Source organism: Poecilia mexicana, unplaced genomic scaffold (assembly GCF_051168715.1).
Source record: "Poecilia mexicana isolate PSO_F unplaced genomic scaffold, ASM5116871v1 scaffold_7, whole genome shotgun sequence".
NCBI lineage: Eukaryota > Metazoa > Chordata > Actinopteri > Cyprinodontiformes > Poeciliidae > Poecilia > Poecilia mexicana.
In genome coordinates this window covers 19,973,795-19,990,906 of record NW_028263376.1, presented here as the reverse complement: position 1 = coordinate 19,990,906, position 17,112 = coordinate 19,973,795, and the positions used below count along the sequence as shown (strand labels likewise).

The window sequence follows — 17,112 nt, the reverse complement described above, 5'->3', positions numbered from 1 at the left end:
CAGCCAAGTGCTAGATAGGTTCAATTTGAAAAGGGGAGTGGAAAACAAAAAGATTTATCCCTGCTCCCCCCCCCTTTTCATTTCTTCTCTTTGAAGAGTGGCGAGCTAACTGTTTTAACTTGTTGGGCTTGTTAGGGCTAATCCCGCCCTCCATTTATTCCTGAATATCTGCTACTTACATAAAGACTTGACAGCATCATTATCTCAAAATGTATCGTAATCATGTTTGAGCAAACCGTACAGTAAGGGCAAGACCCGATACCCAAAAATGAAACCACAGTAGTGCTGTTGAAGCATCAGCTACTCATGTTTCTGTGTTGTGTTGTCACACTTCACTGTTTCAGATCAATAAACTACTTCTACAGTCAGAAGAAAATACAAAACAGCTGTTTTTAAATGATGATTTCATTTATTAAAGGGAAAAAAGTTATCCAAACCAAAATGGCTATATGTAGCAAAGTAATCCCCACTGACCTTAATAACTGATTGTGCTGGCAGCAGCAACCAAGGATATCGAACGCCAACAGTCACATCACAGTCAGGACTTTGACAAGGCCACTGATAAACTTTCCGTTTTTATCTCTTCTGCGGTGGAATTGCTGGTATGCTTTGGATCATTGTTCTGCTGCACAACCAAAGTCTGCCTAACCTTTAGGTCACAAGCTTATGGCCAAACACTTTCCTTCAGAATGTTGTAGCAAAAGAAGAAGATGTGTGGTTTCAACTAATATGGCAAGTCGTCTGGGTCCTGAAGCAGGAAAGCAGCCCCACACCATCACACTCAAAAGTGCTCTGTTCGATTTGCGTTCAGGGCCCACAAGTTTCAAAATGTTTCATTTATCTTGCTACTCTGTAAAATATTTACCCAAAAGTCTTGAGAGATTTTTGGGACTATGTTTTTTTTTTTTGCAAATCTGAGACGGGCTTTTGTTCCCCGTTTAGTCAGCGATTGGTTTTACCTTGAGCCATTTTTTTTGCTCAGCATATTCCTTATTGTTGAATCATGAACTTAACTTTATTTCAGCTAAACTGAGGCAAGTGAGACATTTAGAGCTGAACATGTGAGCGAGTTTCTTTGTGACCTCATGGATTAGTAAAGACTTTATTTCTCATCTTTTCTTGACTTTTTCTTTATTGTTATTATTGACTGGGACGTTTTTCAGCTCTTCCATCCTACCTGTTGATTCACAATATATTTGATTTCTGCTACTAGGAGATTTCTATTTTCTGCAAACCAGGCAGTAACCAGGCATTAGTGGTGCATATGCAGCTAAACAGATAGAGGCAATTACATTTCACATCAGATCGCTTTTCTCATTTATTAAATTAAATCTGAAAACTGGGTTTTGGTATTACTACCAAAAAGTGTGACCAAAAAAAAAAAAAAAAGAAGCAAGAACAGAAGAAAGCTATAAGGGAACAAATACATGATCTGTCTGTGTGTGCATGTGAATAACCTTTAGGCCGCTGGATGCATGTATGCTGGTTGTCACTCAGGAGGAATCCTTCTCTGCAGCGGCACTCATAGCTGCCCATCATGTTGACACAAATCTGCTGGCACCCACCGTTGCCTTCCGAGCACTCGTCCACGTCTGCCAGGAAACACAACCACACACAAATTAATGAGAACAGTTCAAAACAGAACAAATGTTGCGCAGATAGTCTGTGCGGGGGTTGTCTGAGATCGAATCGTGACTTGCTCCATGGGCCGAACAGACGACGCAAGCATGATTTAAACATTTAAGTACTCCGAAAGAATGTAGACGTGGCCAAATAAATCAAACTTAATGAAATGATCTGAAAACTTGTGATGTGAGAGTAAAAGCAACACTAACAGCAAACAAAAAACTAAACTAAAACCTCCAGCTGTTCAGCGCCGAGCTATAAAAATGCAAATGCAGCACAATGCGTTAAAGAGGCGAAACTTGATCCAACTGGGCCAGAGTACCTGTTGATGACGAGTGTCTGTCAGCCCTGTGACGGGAGGAATGCGAGGAGACGGCTGAGAAAGAGGGGGAGGAAAAGTTTAGATAGGAAGAGAGGAGTGGGATTTTCTTTTCAAAGTCAGTGGGGGAGAGAATCTACTTCAAGTACGTACAGAGTATTTAGCAAAGCGTCGCCTCAAGCTCAGGCAAAATAGAGACGCTCACTATGAACGACCCCTAAAGAACACATACATGGATTCCAACTTATAAAAGCCTGAAATGTGTGAATTTGTGTTCTTGAATCAGATTTGTCTGCAGATCTTCCAGGTGTGTCTCAAACGGTGCTGAACATCTGGAAACACGTGAAGATGCTTTGGAAGGAGAACCTTTGGCCCAGCACTTTGAAACATTTTCTTGTACATTGTACAACATTGTATTTAGCTCCATTCACCTTCCCAACAACTCTGACCTGGTTCCTTTTCACCTGCTGGAGAAACATATCCCCACAGCATGATACTACTGCAACCATGTCTCATTGTAGATATCTCTCTTAGCTGCTACTCTGATTGACGCTCTATTTGCCAGTCAGTTTAGTCAACAGCCAAGTCTGGGTAGATTTGCAGTTGTGTCACTAATTCCATCCAACAGGTCGCAGGGCAACACAGAGACAAACAACCATGCACACACACACACACACACACACACACACACACACACACACACACACACACACACACACACACACACACGCACACACACACACACACACACACCTAGGGGCAATTTGGAGAGGCCAAGTAACCTGACATGTTTTTGGCCTGTGGGAGGAAACCGGAGTACCCGGAGAAAACCCACACTTGCACAGGGAGAACATGCAAACTCCATGCAGAAAGACTGGGGCCCGGAATCGAACCCAGAACCTTCTTGCTCTACCAACTGCGCCACTGTGCAACCTGTGTCACTAATTATTTTGTATAATCTCATCCTGCTTAAAACTTCTGAATAACTTTATCCCTGACCTTTTGTATCTGGGATCAGATTCTCTCGGTTACGATCAAAATCTCATGACCACAGGTGAACCAGTAAACTGAGAGCTTCACTTTTTTGCTCAGCTCTTTCTCCACCACGACAAATCAGAAAAACACTCAGCTAATCTAATCTATCTCCAATATATTTGAGAACAACCTGAGATACTGCAACTTTATCCATGATTAAAATAAAATAAATAAATAAAACTGTCGTACACACAAGTTTTTTTATATTATGATTAATGTTATTAAAATGTCATCCGAAACTAATCCACTCTCTTTGTTCAGTCTGACAAAACCTCTGGATCAAGTTTTCTTTCTGGGGAATTCTCAGCTCAGAAGATAGAAATAAAACATCACTCTTCTTGTTTTCTTTTTCTGTTTAAAAGCCCAATTAATCACGGTGTCACGACACACACACAGCACTCTAAGAAGAACGAGTTGACGAGAAGGTCAGTGACAGGTAGCAGCACTTATCACCCTTGTCAGACTGCCAGGTTTTCTGTCCTGTTCTCACATCCAGTCATCAAAACTGTCTCTGTCCCACTAAAAACAGTCTGCTGAGGCTGACGGGGAAAGTGTCACTCTACAGCCAGGTGAAGGAGAGTTCTCCAGAAGGAGAAAGACAGTGAGACTGACACTAAAAGAAAAAGGGAGCTGCTTATGGTCCCTGGAAGCTGCCAGCAAACTGCAGCTGCACCTTTGCAGATAAACTGAGTAGGTACCAACAAACCTCCAGCAGTCCAAGAAAAAAAAGAAATCCTAACATATATGCACAGAGCCCCTGCCTGATTTTCCTGTAAACACAATCACAAACTTTGAAAAATCCAAACATATAAGTGCTGCGCAAATGCTGCAAGTTTCAACACTCAAAACGCCCATGAGATACGCAAACGGCCACAGACGGCCCAAGGGGATTTCTCTTTCCATACCCTCAGTGCATCAATGAAGGTTTCATTTCCTGATTCCTTCATCCCTCCAAATGAGGCGTCGGCTGTCAGTAGATCTCCCTTGTTTAAATAGCTCCCATAATTGCCTGTGTTGTGTGCTGGGCAAGGCTGGCGTCCAAAGCAAATATTTCCAAGCGGAAAGGGGTTCTGGCATGGCTTGAAGAAGTGCTCATGTTATTTGGGCTTTAAACAGTTTTTAAGAATTCTCTAAAGGACCGGAGAGAAAGGAAAAACATTTTAATCACGTTAAAAGAGCTGTCTCACTCCTGAAAAATGAGACAAGCCTCTGCTCTAACCTTGCTTCATTTGAGGAGACGAGAGGAAAAGGAGCATTCAGACCGAGAGAGATTAGGAGATTGGTCGTATTTGCGGAGGCCATGTCCGCTGGTTTTTCAGATAGCCTTGGCTGTAAATATAACATTTGGCCTCGCGCAGAGCTTTAGAGCCATGTAAACATGGTGGTTGCCTTACAAAAACTCCTGAACTCTTATTTTGGAGAAATACTCAACTCTTTCATTCTCTCCCTCTTTTTTTTTTTTTTTTTTTAGAGGGTTCACTGACTTTGCGGGAGTTTCTAGCTGACTCCGACTTTTATTTGAGGCCAGAAAGTGAAAAACTGCAGCTATCTGTCATCAAAGCTGTCTGTGCGTCCATCCCACTGCTTGGTCTCAGAAATTTCTCTGTGGTCCAAACAGACCAGAGGCAAGGAGGTGAGTGGACAGACACCGTCCTCCCTTGGCATTTCGCTTGCACGAGGTGAAGAGATGCAAGAAATAAAAAGGTGTCAAAGAATACCAAGATTTAAAATCACTATATTTTCAAAACAGTTTTTCAATGGATGTGAGAAAACATCACAATATTATTATTCAATGTTTTAGCAAATGTTTACAACAACAATAAGATAGTGCCACAGCTTTTCTAATATGAGGATATTTCTTCTCAAAGTGGATCCTGGCTTGCAAAACACCATCTAGCAGTTTTGGTTTGAGTTATTCCAACAGGCCCAAGGGGTTAAAAAGGCACAAAGTAGTTTTGGGCCAGTGTAGTTGTCTGGTTGGATGACAGTTTGACTGTTGATGATTTAAGAAATTGTACGGGACTTGAACCTGTCACACTGTGCAAATTGAATCATATAAAATCTTGACATAAACCTCTGTCACACTGTATAATGGAAGATGTCAGACGGCTTGACTTATTGCCGCTGCGAAATCACGGCATAAAGACCTGACAGACACATAAGTCCGACATTAAATGAACAGCGAGAGAATCGAACTCTGTAAAAATCATTCAAGCAGCTGCTGGTCAGTCATGGACCATGTAGACTTCTCAGGTCCTCTGAGAACTGCTCACTTAGTGTTTCTCGGACCAGAACTAAACAAGCGGAGGCAGAATTTACTTTCTGTTCCTCAAAGCTGGAACCACCAACCTGAAAGCCTGAGGTATGAACAAACTGGCAGCCATTTTAAACTAGGATCAGCCGTTTACTGCAGGTTAAATATCGATTTAATTCTATTCTGTTGATTTCTTGACATGCATTATATTGCTACTTTTTAGGTGATGCTTACATTTTTACTACTGGTTGTTAATTTAAATAATGCTCATTTCAGTGGTTTTAATATATCAGTTCTTTTATTTTCATCTATCACACTTTATTTCACCATTTGTATGAAATGTTACATGAACAACACTTGTTTTTCTCTTTACCCATATCTGTGGTTTTCTTTAAAATCATCTTTTCCGTCATGTCCATTTCATCCTACAACCTGAACCGAACAAACTGGTCAGAGTTCCTCCCTCGCACAGAACGACTGTCAGATCAGAGATGCAACACTGTGTCGAGATATTCCCTGTCAGCTGAGCAAAGGGGTGGAATAGGAGCAGCACCTGCTGAGGAAAAAAGTTAGATGTGAGAGAGAGAGAGAGATGATACGACAGCTGAGTTTGAGCCACAGTAAGTCTTCCTCTTATCTGTTACATTATATCTCTGACAGTCCAGCGGTGGCCAAGCAGCTGGATGGAAAGTCAGCTCCCACTGAGTTCATTTCTCCATTTCCTTTCCCAAACTTTCAACTCAAATTAATGTCAGGCCAACTCAAAGCTTTGCACTAAGCCACTTTCCTCAAAGGTTGATTGACTGATTTAATCAGCTAAAATATATTCTGAAAATTCAGTTTCTCTAGTTAGACAAAGGGGTCATTTATGACTGACCACACCATTTCCTGAATGTTCATGCAAATTCAGTTAAAATGTAAATATTGTTGACTAACAAAACATTTGGATAACTATATAAAACGTGATTACTGCTCTTTTAAATTATATGATAAATTAGCTGGCTGATGATGCATATCCATCATACTGATTATTAAATGATGTCAGTATGATGAAACTGATAAATCCTTGGTACATTAGTTTGACGTACACTTCAGATTTTTGGCGGATTCATCATTAAAGTATTTTGTTTTTAGTTTTGGAAACAAGTTTCTTCTGATTGGAAGAAAAATTAACATTCTTGATGCGTCCAGAATGAGAAAGAAAAGCGTCATGCCAAGTCGGTCTTTCAGACTGAAAGACTTGCAGCTCACCAACATTATATCATTGTTGTTTTGGATTGATTGATTTAAATTACATTTCAAAAGATGGCTGTCTCATTTCATTTTAGAAACAAATTTTAGAACAAAAAGCATCTTAACGTTTCTGGTGTATGACTTTCTTTGATTTAACTAACATTTATTTTCACAATACTTTTATATTCTAACCTGATGAAATATGGGCAAATGCTCCTTTATCATTATATTGGATCTTCAGTCCTGCTATGAAACCTGTTACTTCCATATGTGTTAAGTAATGTAAAATCCTGATTTTTCATCAGCAGGAAACTCAGAGTTGATCTGATATAAACTGCTTCAAACCTTTTATTAGTTCCAGCATTTCACATCTATCTCGCCCATAGTTTATTTACACGCTGCTTGTTCACATCGGCTATGCAAATCCAAATATCTGCTAGCTGTTGATTTTCATTTACAAATAAAAATACGAAACAAAGACTTGATTTAAATCAATATTTCTGGTTCTACAACCAAGGCAGACTCCCAGGTACCAAATCTGATGAGCTGGCATAAACTTTCCAAGTCTAAACTCTTTCCTAAACATCCAGACTGGAATTTCACTGTTTCTCCAAAGCGAGTCTGGAAGCATTTAAACAACAATACCCCAGGATAAGTATTTGAGTGGCCATCGCTTTGCCAAGAGGACAAGAGGCCTTGCCTTGACGTCTGACGGCTTCCAGTCTACAGCATGCTTACAACCTTAAGCCCAGTTTAAGGCTTGAGTTTCCCATTCCTAAAGGCCCTCCGGTGGGTTCAGCTGGAAATGTTCATTTCATGGTGGATGGGGCTGAGCAAACCTGCGAGAGTCGATAGCCTTCAGCAGCCAACTAATGCTCTAATCTCAGATTTATCCTGTAACTCATCACTTTAGTCCCTTTCCTCTGAGCTGTGGAGAGGCACCAGAGTCTGTGCATGTCACAACAAATGCAAAGTATCTGCCTGCTGGGATTAGTTGAGTTTGAATCTAACCTTCTGGCTGCACATCATTAAATTGAGCTGATTTTCCTGTTGCGTTTAAATGTAAAATATGTCTAATAAATAGCAGAATACCTGTTAAATATAATCAAAGTGGTATCAACTGACTATTATTGTGTTAATGTAACATTGCAATGTAAAGATGTTTGTCTTTGCAAGTTATTTTTAATAGGGGACTGTGAAAAACACATTTTTTGCTTTCACGTTGTCAATTTCACATTTTCACTCAAAGACCTGACGATTTATGTTGGCCTAAACAATAAAACAACTCACAGCTCTTATGTATATTTATGTAACAATGATGAGTGGCTTAACGATGTGATTTGGTTGCATGTGAACACGATTGCGTGTCTCACTCATCTGTACATTCTTGCGAAAATCTGCAAAGCAGTTTGTTTCCAAAGTCAGAAAACCACAAACAATTGATTGTTTTTAGAAAGCTACACTTGTATTCCAACTATGCAGCATTACTCCACTCTCCCCAGTGCCGCTTCCTCTGTTCTCACTCACAGGGAGACTTCTTGCAAAAACATTTTTTTTTCCTTCTCGTCAGCTTCGGCAGACATGTCGTCCATGATGCTGTCAGAAACGAACAAGAATTATCCGATTCCGTGCGACGTCAGGAATAGCTTTTCATTGTTTGGCTGTGAAACTGCTTGTAAGAGCTCAGCCATTGTGCCGCTATGCCGACCTGAACCAAATAACAGTATTTTCAGTTCAGGCTAAAACTTCAAGAGAGACGAACAGCAATACAAAAACTTTACAATGAAAAAGAAAATAGCACAATTTACGATTATGAAGACAAAAATTATTTTTTTTAATACAATGGCTGGATTACTTATTAAATAATGTCAAAGATGCACTGATAAATTGGTTGCTGGCCAAAGCAGAATAATTTTCAGCCTGATTGGTCTGGACAAATCAGCCAGTCAGAAATAATAAAAACAATCTGATCTTTTCTCATTCAGTGAATCAATTATAATTAAGAGCTACTCTGTCGTTTTGATACAGTTCTTCAGCATAGATCTTATTACTGAGTGAAGACTTAAAATGAACTATTTTCCATATCAGTGATGTGTTAAATTTAAGTCAGAGTGAGCACACTGAAGGTAAAAGATGTATTTTATTTGGTATGTGGAGAGATAGGTTATCTGCAGCTTGTTAAGCCTGAATGGAGTATACCTTGAGACCATAGCTTGCAATTAGCAAAGCTAAATAGTGCTAACCACCAATAGAAGATCCCGAAGATGGTTTAAAAATCAGCTGGTGTTTTTCTGTCTGTGCTTTCGTATAAAAAAATTAACAGTTTTACAGCATCTTCTCTTGCATGCACAGTGTGACCAATGTCACCAGGAACGGTGCAGAAATATCTTAAATAACACTGGGGTTGACGTGTTCTTTTGGGTTTTAAAGAGAATCTGGCATCAGGTAAAACTGGTAAAACTGGTAAAACTGGTAATGGCAGCCCAAACCTTTATAAGAACTGGAAATCAGAAACTGGTCACAAACCTGCATTTTTAAATGCTGCAAAATACGTTTGGTGTAATATTTGGTAAGACAACATACGTTTGTAACTGGGATTATAACAGTACTCAAACCATGGGTTGCTACAAACATTAGCTATAAAGTCACAATTCAGTGTGTTTTGGCTTTGCTTTGATAAAGAGAAACGAATAAAAATCGACCACTATAGAACTGACTAGATATTTAAGTTTTTGTTGTTTTTAAGAAGGGACAAGTGGATAAAGCCAGTGGATGGACGATACAACAATAAACTGACTTGGACCTGATCAACAGAATTTTTTACCAAATACTTATTTACTCTTCAGTATTTTTTGGATGTCCATTTTTTGCTTTTACTTGAGTAGAAATATATTGAAGTATTGCCACTCTTACTTGACTACAAGTTTTGGCAACTCTGCCGATTCGTCACGGTGTGGAGGAGCAGCAGCTGTATTCAGAATATTTTACCGTAAGTGAGAACTAATTCACCCAATTTAAGAACATTTGACTTTTTATCTGACTCGCATCAGAGATTTCACTCTGGCTGCCATGATCCACATCTTCTAATCATGTTGTTGAAACATTAATGGATTAATAAATCGAAAGATTTGCCTTTCAGCTCAGGTTTTCCTGCACTGCAACAGATCATAGTAGTACCTTAAATTTCTTCTCCTGACAGTGATGAACCCTCATTACGAAGGGGGCATTCCATCATTGCCTTGCTATTAATTAATATCTACACTACAAATTATTTTGTGGATTACCTTATTCTCTGATTTTCTTTTGACAACACTAAAGAAAAATGGACAGATTTATTCTAATAACGGGGTAAATTTTAAAGACTTCTATCCCCATAAGAATGTGACGACAACTAAAAATTGTGAATATGGCTAAAAAAAAGTTACATTCAAATGTGAGTTTCTATCAGAGGTGTGCAGCTTTTGTTCGCTGCATTGGGGGTAGAGGCAAATGGATGTAAAAGCTTGCAGAGGAAATCAGCATGAAGGTCACTGATCTTTTCGCTGTCAGGACCTGTTCAGTGATACATCAGCATGCTGCTTCCTTTCATTTAATCACTGGGGATTATGAAAGCTGCAGCAAAACTCATCCAAGCAAAGTTTTTCAAACGAGACAAATCCGAATTTCCAACATAGCACAACGTCTCGGCACAATTATAACCATTAAGCGAAGAGAGTGAAAGGAGGTGACTTTTTTCCTACCTGCCATTTCAAAGCCGTACCTCAGAGGCTTCTCCCATAAGGTTGCTTTTATGTAATAGATCATGCTGCGTCTTTGGGGGAGGTTAAAGTAAAAGCACATTCATTTCCCTATAGATTGCAGGGGGAATTGAAGCCTTTTCAATCAATACAAACCAAATCAGTGTGGGTCAATAAAAATCAAAGGAATATGGCCTGCCAAGGTGTGTGAATTTGTTCCTGTGCGACAGGGGAGCCGCACGAGAGAGAGCAGAATGATGAATGCAAGTAAACAAGGCAGAGACACAGGTCTGGTGGTGCTCTTGTCAAACATCTATAATTTCTATTTCAAGCCTGCCTTTGCTTTCCCAAGTGAGTCACTCTCAGGCTGTATGCCACCGTGGCATTTCTTTTTACAGAACTGAAAGAAATATCTTTATTTGTGTCTTTTAGCGCCAGATAGAAGCAGAAACGTATTTGTAGTTGTGAGGAAAGAGGCTGTCTGTGCAGATGCTTATGATATTAAGCTGCTTGACTGACAAGCTAGCAATGATAAGAGTGTATTTTGGTTTCTGTGGGACCCTAACCAAAACACACAGGTCATAAATGTGGGGATGCTGGTGTTATGGTGGGGAACAGATCAGGCTTACTGCATCTGGTTTTCATTGCAAAGAGGATGTGTGTTTTGGTTTAAATTTACACTAATTCCTTAGTTTTTCCTCAGACTCAAAAAAACATATATTTTTTATTACTTCACCATGGGATAGGTGCAATTAAATCATTAATTTCCTTATAATTCTGTCATGAATAAAAAAATATGCAATAAAAAGTCACAATTGTGACAACTTTTCTGTTCAGTTTTGATCAGACCCATAGCTCAAGATAGTTATATTCATTTCCAAGTCTAAAAAATTATGTAAAAACTAAACAAACAAAAAAATCTGTCAGATAAAAAAAAAAGAAAAAAATCAAACACAAGGGTAAAGTTCCAAAAAAAGTCATGTTGAGGAAGTGATTACCAACATTTCCACCTAAGACAAAAGTAGTAAAGCTCTAATTTGTGTTTATATAAGGAAGAGGTCTGGATTAATATGGTCTGAGTAGGAGTACGGTTGCTTGGAGACTTGTTAAACCAGCACCCTTTGGAACAACTGAAAAGCTCTCTGGGTCAAAGTCAAGTGTGTCTGTGCTTCAATGCAGAGGGAAAACACAAGGTGTGACATTCAAAACAATTTCTGCTCCACTTCTGACAAGCATCATTACTCTTATGCTCACAGGTGCCAGCCCTCCTACTTCTCCAAACAACTGTCACCATAAAACTTTATTAGGGAATTGTGCAAGTCTCACTTTTCTCCACACAATCAATGTCTCACATGCGTCACTTGTGACAGTTAAAGTGCAATATAATAATGTAGATGTAAAAATGTTATTTCGATGCTAAGATTATTCAGGCCACTCAAAATCTGTAAGTCTAACGAGTTAAATACAATTAATTTTCTCATAGTAATTCACTTCACTCCAAAAAGTCATTTTAAATTATTGCTACATATGTTGGGATGAGAAAGGATTTCAAAAGCTCAGACACAAAGAAATGTTGCCAATAAGCATCCATTTAATCTATTTTTGGTAAAAAGCTATTTTTGCATCGCAACATCCCGTCATCAACATAAAATATTCAAGAAGAGTGTCGTTTCATAAGTCGTGTCGTTATCAATAGATGGAAATGCTTTCCTGTTTAATTGACTTTTTCTCTTAAATAAGCGCGTCTTAAAATAACTTACTTACTTTAAAAGCTCCATTAAAATGCCGAATATGATTTAGTCTGTTCTTACTTTTCTGTCTCCGAAATACAAAAAATGTTTGCTCTTTACAGTTCCACGGGGTTCATATCCATTTTTCCTGTCGGGTACAATAGCTCTGTGTGAAATCAATTATACAGTGAGTGACATCTCTCTCCACGCTGACAGAAGCGGTCTGCTGTGATATTGCATTGTTTCCACCTTGCTGACTTTCTGACATCTTTGTGGGGGTTCAGGGTCGACAGAGGGAAGACCTCAGAAACCAGAGTGTCCCCAAGTGAGGCGCACAGCGGCGCGTTCTGCTTCATGCTTCGATGCCTTCTGCCACTGCCCAATGTTATTACACTGCCAACCCATCCAATTTTCAGGAGCTGTGAGGCACATGCAGCAGGAAGAAGTAGACAGGGATGCATGTACGCTGTCCTAACTTGTGTTAATTAAGTGACAGTCACAGATACCGTTTCCTGGAACAGAAAAGCTTCGTACGTCCTTTCTGAGTTCAAAGTGCACCAAAACCACAAAGAGCAAAGCAATATAGAGATCAAATCAATGCAGCTCTGTGGAAGAACAACACGGGGTAATGCACTTTGAAGATTGCAAACGCGAAACCGAATTAACTCTTAGGAATCAGGTGTGCCTCTCCTGCTTTGGGCTCCGAGGATCCAACCTTGTGTGGGAACCAGCTGCTTAGGCTCTCTATTCCCAGGCCAAGGAATACCAAACTTCTCTCAGGGGCCAGAAAAGAGCTTAAAGCAGGAAAAGGAAGCCAGAGCCTTAACATGAAACCTCTGCTACACCGCTTCCTCTCCTCACTTGTGTTTGTGTTGAGGATTATTACCTTAGCAGTGCAGAGCGCAGGTATTAAGGAACTAAATTCTGAGGAAAAAGACACTTCTTTAAAGTTTTTTTTTTTTTTTAGCTATTCTGATGATATAAATACTAAATTTAAATAATAGATGGATAAACAGACTGCTTGATGACTGAATGGACAGATGATGGAGATGATGGATACTCAACATAAGGGTTGTTTTTCATTACATGTTCCTTCAATCCTTGCATAATATCAATGAGTTAGGTGTAAAGATAAGGTGTAGGTTTACCAATTTGACAGAATCAAGATTCCTTTGGAGAAAAAAAAAATGGAAGGACTCAAACTTTATCTTAAAGTTTTTCCATAATGGTTCGTGCACTTTCCGCTACGAGCTACTCCCAGCAGTCAACACACCTTGTGCTGCTGCGTCACATGTGATGACTCTCACACTCTGCAGAATATCTCAAGAATTCCCTACTTATTTGGCCAATCTATTTAAGATGCAAAACTTCCAGCTGCACTTTGAATGTTATATGCTGCACCAGCCTGTGCGCTTCCTGCTGCTGCTGCTTCTGACCCTCCACAACCCCAGCATCCCCCCTTGGGCTCCGAGATCAGACAACTTCTCCTCACTTCCTGACATGCAAAAAACATTGTCAAGTAGAAAAGGGCTCGTCATCAAATATTGAGCAGCACGGCGTTTATGTGACAAGAACCTGGAAGCCGTTGGATGACAGATGTACTGAACGATTTACACGCGAGTTGTCTGAGTGAAATCACGTTTACGTAAAAATATAACAAACATTCCCACGGCTTGCGCAAGTTTCACTTTGAGAAACTATCAAAGGGCTTGATAGATGCAACTTTGACGCAGCGGCCGGACAACCACGGATTACAATTACACACCTGCACGCAAGGCAGTAGCTGATCCATGGTACGACAAATGATCCATGAGCCGCTGGACGCTGCTGCTAAATGACTTGGAAAATAGTCCCAATTTATACTGCAGACACAAGAGATGAAGATAGAGGGAGAGAAAGGCGAAAGCACAAGGGAGCCAGGGGTTCAGAGTCAAGTCAGGACAAGATTATTACTAATCTAAAAATGCATTTTCCATTCCAGCGTACCTTAATCCCAGCCTTACATGGGTAAATGTGGGAGTAATACAAATGTGTTGCCAGAGTGCCCACACGTTAAAGCTTTTTACACTGAATCACTGTTAACTGTTGATACATTTTTCAATCATCACTTGAACTCAGAGCTAAACCTGCTGTAACAAGACGCCTTTTTTCCTCCTCAAAGAAATCAAAGAAGACGCTTCATGCTGAAATAGCAGCCTGGAGAGAGATGATTTCTGAGGAGCAGTGGGTTTGACTTGGGGGTTTCAAAGCAAAACAAAAGGAATGCAGGGTGGGGGAACGGGAAAGAAGGAGCAAGACAGAGACACAGGATGGGGGTGGGTGGATGATGTCTATGTTAAGCAACTAGCAGCAGCAGCAGCAGCAAGGGAGCTGTATCCCCCTTAATTTCACAACCGTTTAAGCGTTACAGGACCTGTGTGAGGCCAGGTTGAACGGCACACTGGTGAAATTTTACACCATGGGAAAAATCGGCGACTCACGGCTCGCTCTGAGCTCTCAGCTCAGCGTAAATCTTTTCATAATTTTTTTTCTCCCTTTCATCCTGCTTATTATAAAAAAGGTTTCAATTTTCGTTTTTGTAAAAACATATGTGTAGAATAACCGCTCCTCGAGCAAGGAAGTAACAGATATCCGAAGCAGCAGAGTAATAAGAGTTCAAACCAGCCTTCAGTCATACATCACCATTCCTAAAAAGACCTTGGGCATGCTGAAAAAAACAAGCTATACAGACTTAATGCCCAAATCAGACCCAGTGTGATGCGTATTCTTAATAAATATTCTCCTAGCAAAGGATTTTTCTATGACAAACTTCAGCTCTACAGTTAAATCATTTGACAAAAACATACAGAAGAAAGGCTGCTGCTGCTGCTGCTGCTGGATCTATGCAAGCAGATTTACTCACCGAGACAGTTGTGCCCATCATGGGCCAAACGGAAGCCGTCGTAGCATGTGCACCTGTAATTTCCTGGGATATTGATGCACTCATGGACACACCCTCCGTTGTACTCAGTCGCGCACTCATCGACATCTGCAGATAAACAAAAAAATAAAAAATAAAGATGTGAACATGCTTACAGTTGAACTCAGTTATTCATACACCCCCAGATATGAATCTAAATGTTCATTCAAGTGTTTCTTTTTACAAAATGAAACTCTCAAAAGATAACAGAACAGAAGTAGGAGCAAATTGCACCATTACCGTATATGTGTTTTAATGCATAAAAATGTCATGTTAAGCTGTTTTATACCTGAACCTTTAATTTATTATGTTTACACTCAATAATCAATGAAAAATCTTTATTGGAATACATCAATGAAACATCTTTTAAATGCTGACTAATTTTGCCTACTAGTATTTGAACGATTTATCTTTGGTGAAGAACGTCAGTGTCTTAGAAGTTGGATTGTTCCCCAATCGTCACCATCATATTTTGTTCCCTCCACAAATTCTCTATCAGATTCAAGTCAGGACTCTGGCTGAGCAAGTCTAAAACATTATTTACAATAGGTTAAATTAAAAGTCACTTTAAACCTTAAATCTACAAGGGGATGCATAATAAAATGCATAATAAATAATAAAAATAAAGTGTTTTGAGAAGAGCAACATACAACTAACAAAAAAAAGCTCAAATTCAATGAAAAACAACAACAAAAAGGAAAACTATTTGTGTCATTACTGTCATGCTCTGAGCAGTTCTTGACACTCAAAATGTATAATTGTGCATTTAAAAATATGATTTAATGTTAAATGTAAGTTTCATGACATTTACTGCCTGATTTGAAGTTCAAAGATAAAAATGCAAGAAAATTTCAAACTAAAATTGCAAAGCAGAACTTTCACAGAAAGCAGCAAAACAGAAACTTGCAAAAGCTGATGCGTGAAAAAGCTGGGATACGTAGAAACTCAACTTTGCTTTATTGTGAGCAACTCCTTTATTTTATTCAGTCTCATTAAACAGTCAATAAATGATCTGTGGTTGTATATTACCATCGATAATTTTTTTTTAATGTTTGCAGTTTTAAGCCCGATGAGATTATGTAAATATGGAAATATGCACACAAAGAAAGCTGCACTGTAACAGGGAAACAGACTGACACTAAGCTCCAGCTAAGCTTTGATGTTTGCATCACTGAAACTGCAACTTGAAACAGTCAGCCAAAACTCACTTAAATACATAGATTACTCCAATGCATCACAGAAGCTTTGCCGTATTAGTGACGTTGGTTAAATACAAACAGATATTGCTACATAAAAGCAGCTGGAAAAATAAAAGAAAAGCATTCCAAAGTTTTGAATATCACTGGCTGTTCAGCTGTGCTGTTCGCACTTTAGATCTCAACCACATATTTATTAACAGGGATACTAATTAGTGAAAATCTGCTACAGCTCCTTTAAAGAGCTGCAGTCGCAAAGAATCCGGGGACAAAATAATCTCTTGATTTACAAAGGATGGTTGAGTGTTTTTAAAGCTAAAGGACATAATGAAAGGTGTTTGGAAGCCCTTTCCATTATAATTCTGTTAGGAACATTCAGACCCTTTGTCTTCATTCGTGTCATAAAGAGACAGAGCACGTTTTGATGTCATTTCCCAAACTAGATTTTACTAAGCACGGCATGCTATGTTTTCTGTTTATAGCACACTCCACATTTACCCTTGGTCAAGATGTGCAACAGCTTTCAAAACAAATCTGTCTTTTATTGCAGTAGCATAATTTCATACAAAAACATTAGCAGCCCAACTTCTAATTTACCATAAGTATAATTATTCACAGGGGAGAAAGGCCAGCATTAGGAAATAATTGGATTTTACAAAATGATCAGTGTCACACTTATTTGTATCTCTAATAATTCCCATAAAAGTAATGTGACTGAGCATTTTTTTATACTTTATTTTTTTTAAGTTGATCAGAGTGTAAAGGACCTTTTGATTAGTAACATATGACTTCATCTTTGAAAGGGAAGATGAACCAGATATGTATATAATTAAGCTAATGGTCACTAGGTTGATTCAGGACCCTTCATTTATCATGCAAATATGCACAATGGTGGTAAGAAAGATAAAAGAAAATATCCCAAACTTTGTGTTGGAGAACTGCAGCACACACGCCTTCTTGGAGTCAACAAATCCTCATTAAAACCATTACAACTATCAAAATGCCAACCAGGTGTTCAGACCT

At 39.1% G+C, this 17,112-nt stretch overlaps 1 protein-coding gene across 3 annotated transcripts in view; it reads right to left on the bottom strand.

Moving 5' to 3' along the window:
* Positions 1–17,112, bottom strand: part of scube3 (signal peptide, CUB domain, EGF-like 3) — a 105,265-nt gene that overhangs the window by 56,934 nt on the left and 31,219 nt on the right. For all 3 annotated transcript variants that reach the window (XM_088007211.1, XM_014981703.2, XM_014981705.2), the window contains exons 3-4: positions 14,837–14,962; positions 1,458–1,592 (exon numbers count right to left, since the gene is read on the bottom strand). In XM_088007211.1, the coding sequence (XP_087863337.1) occupies positions 1,458–1,592; positions 14,837–14,962 (261 nt within the window). The remainder of the gene's footprint in view (positions 1–1,457; positions 1,593–14,836; positions 14,963–17,112) is intronic.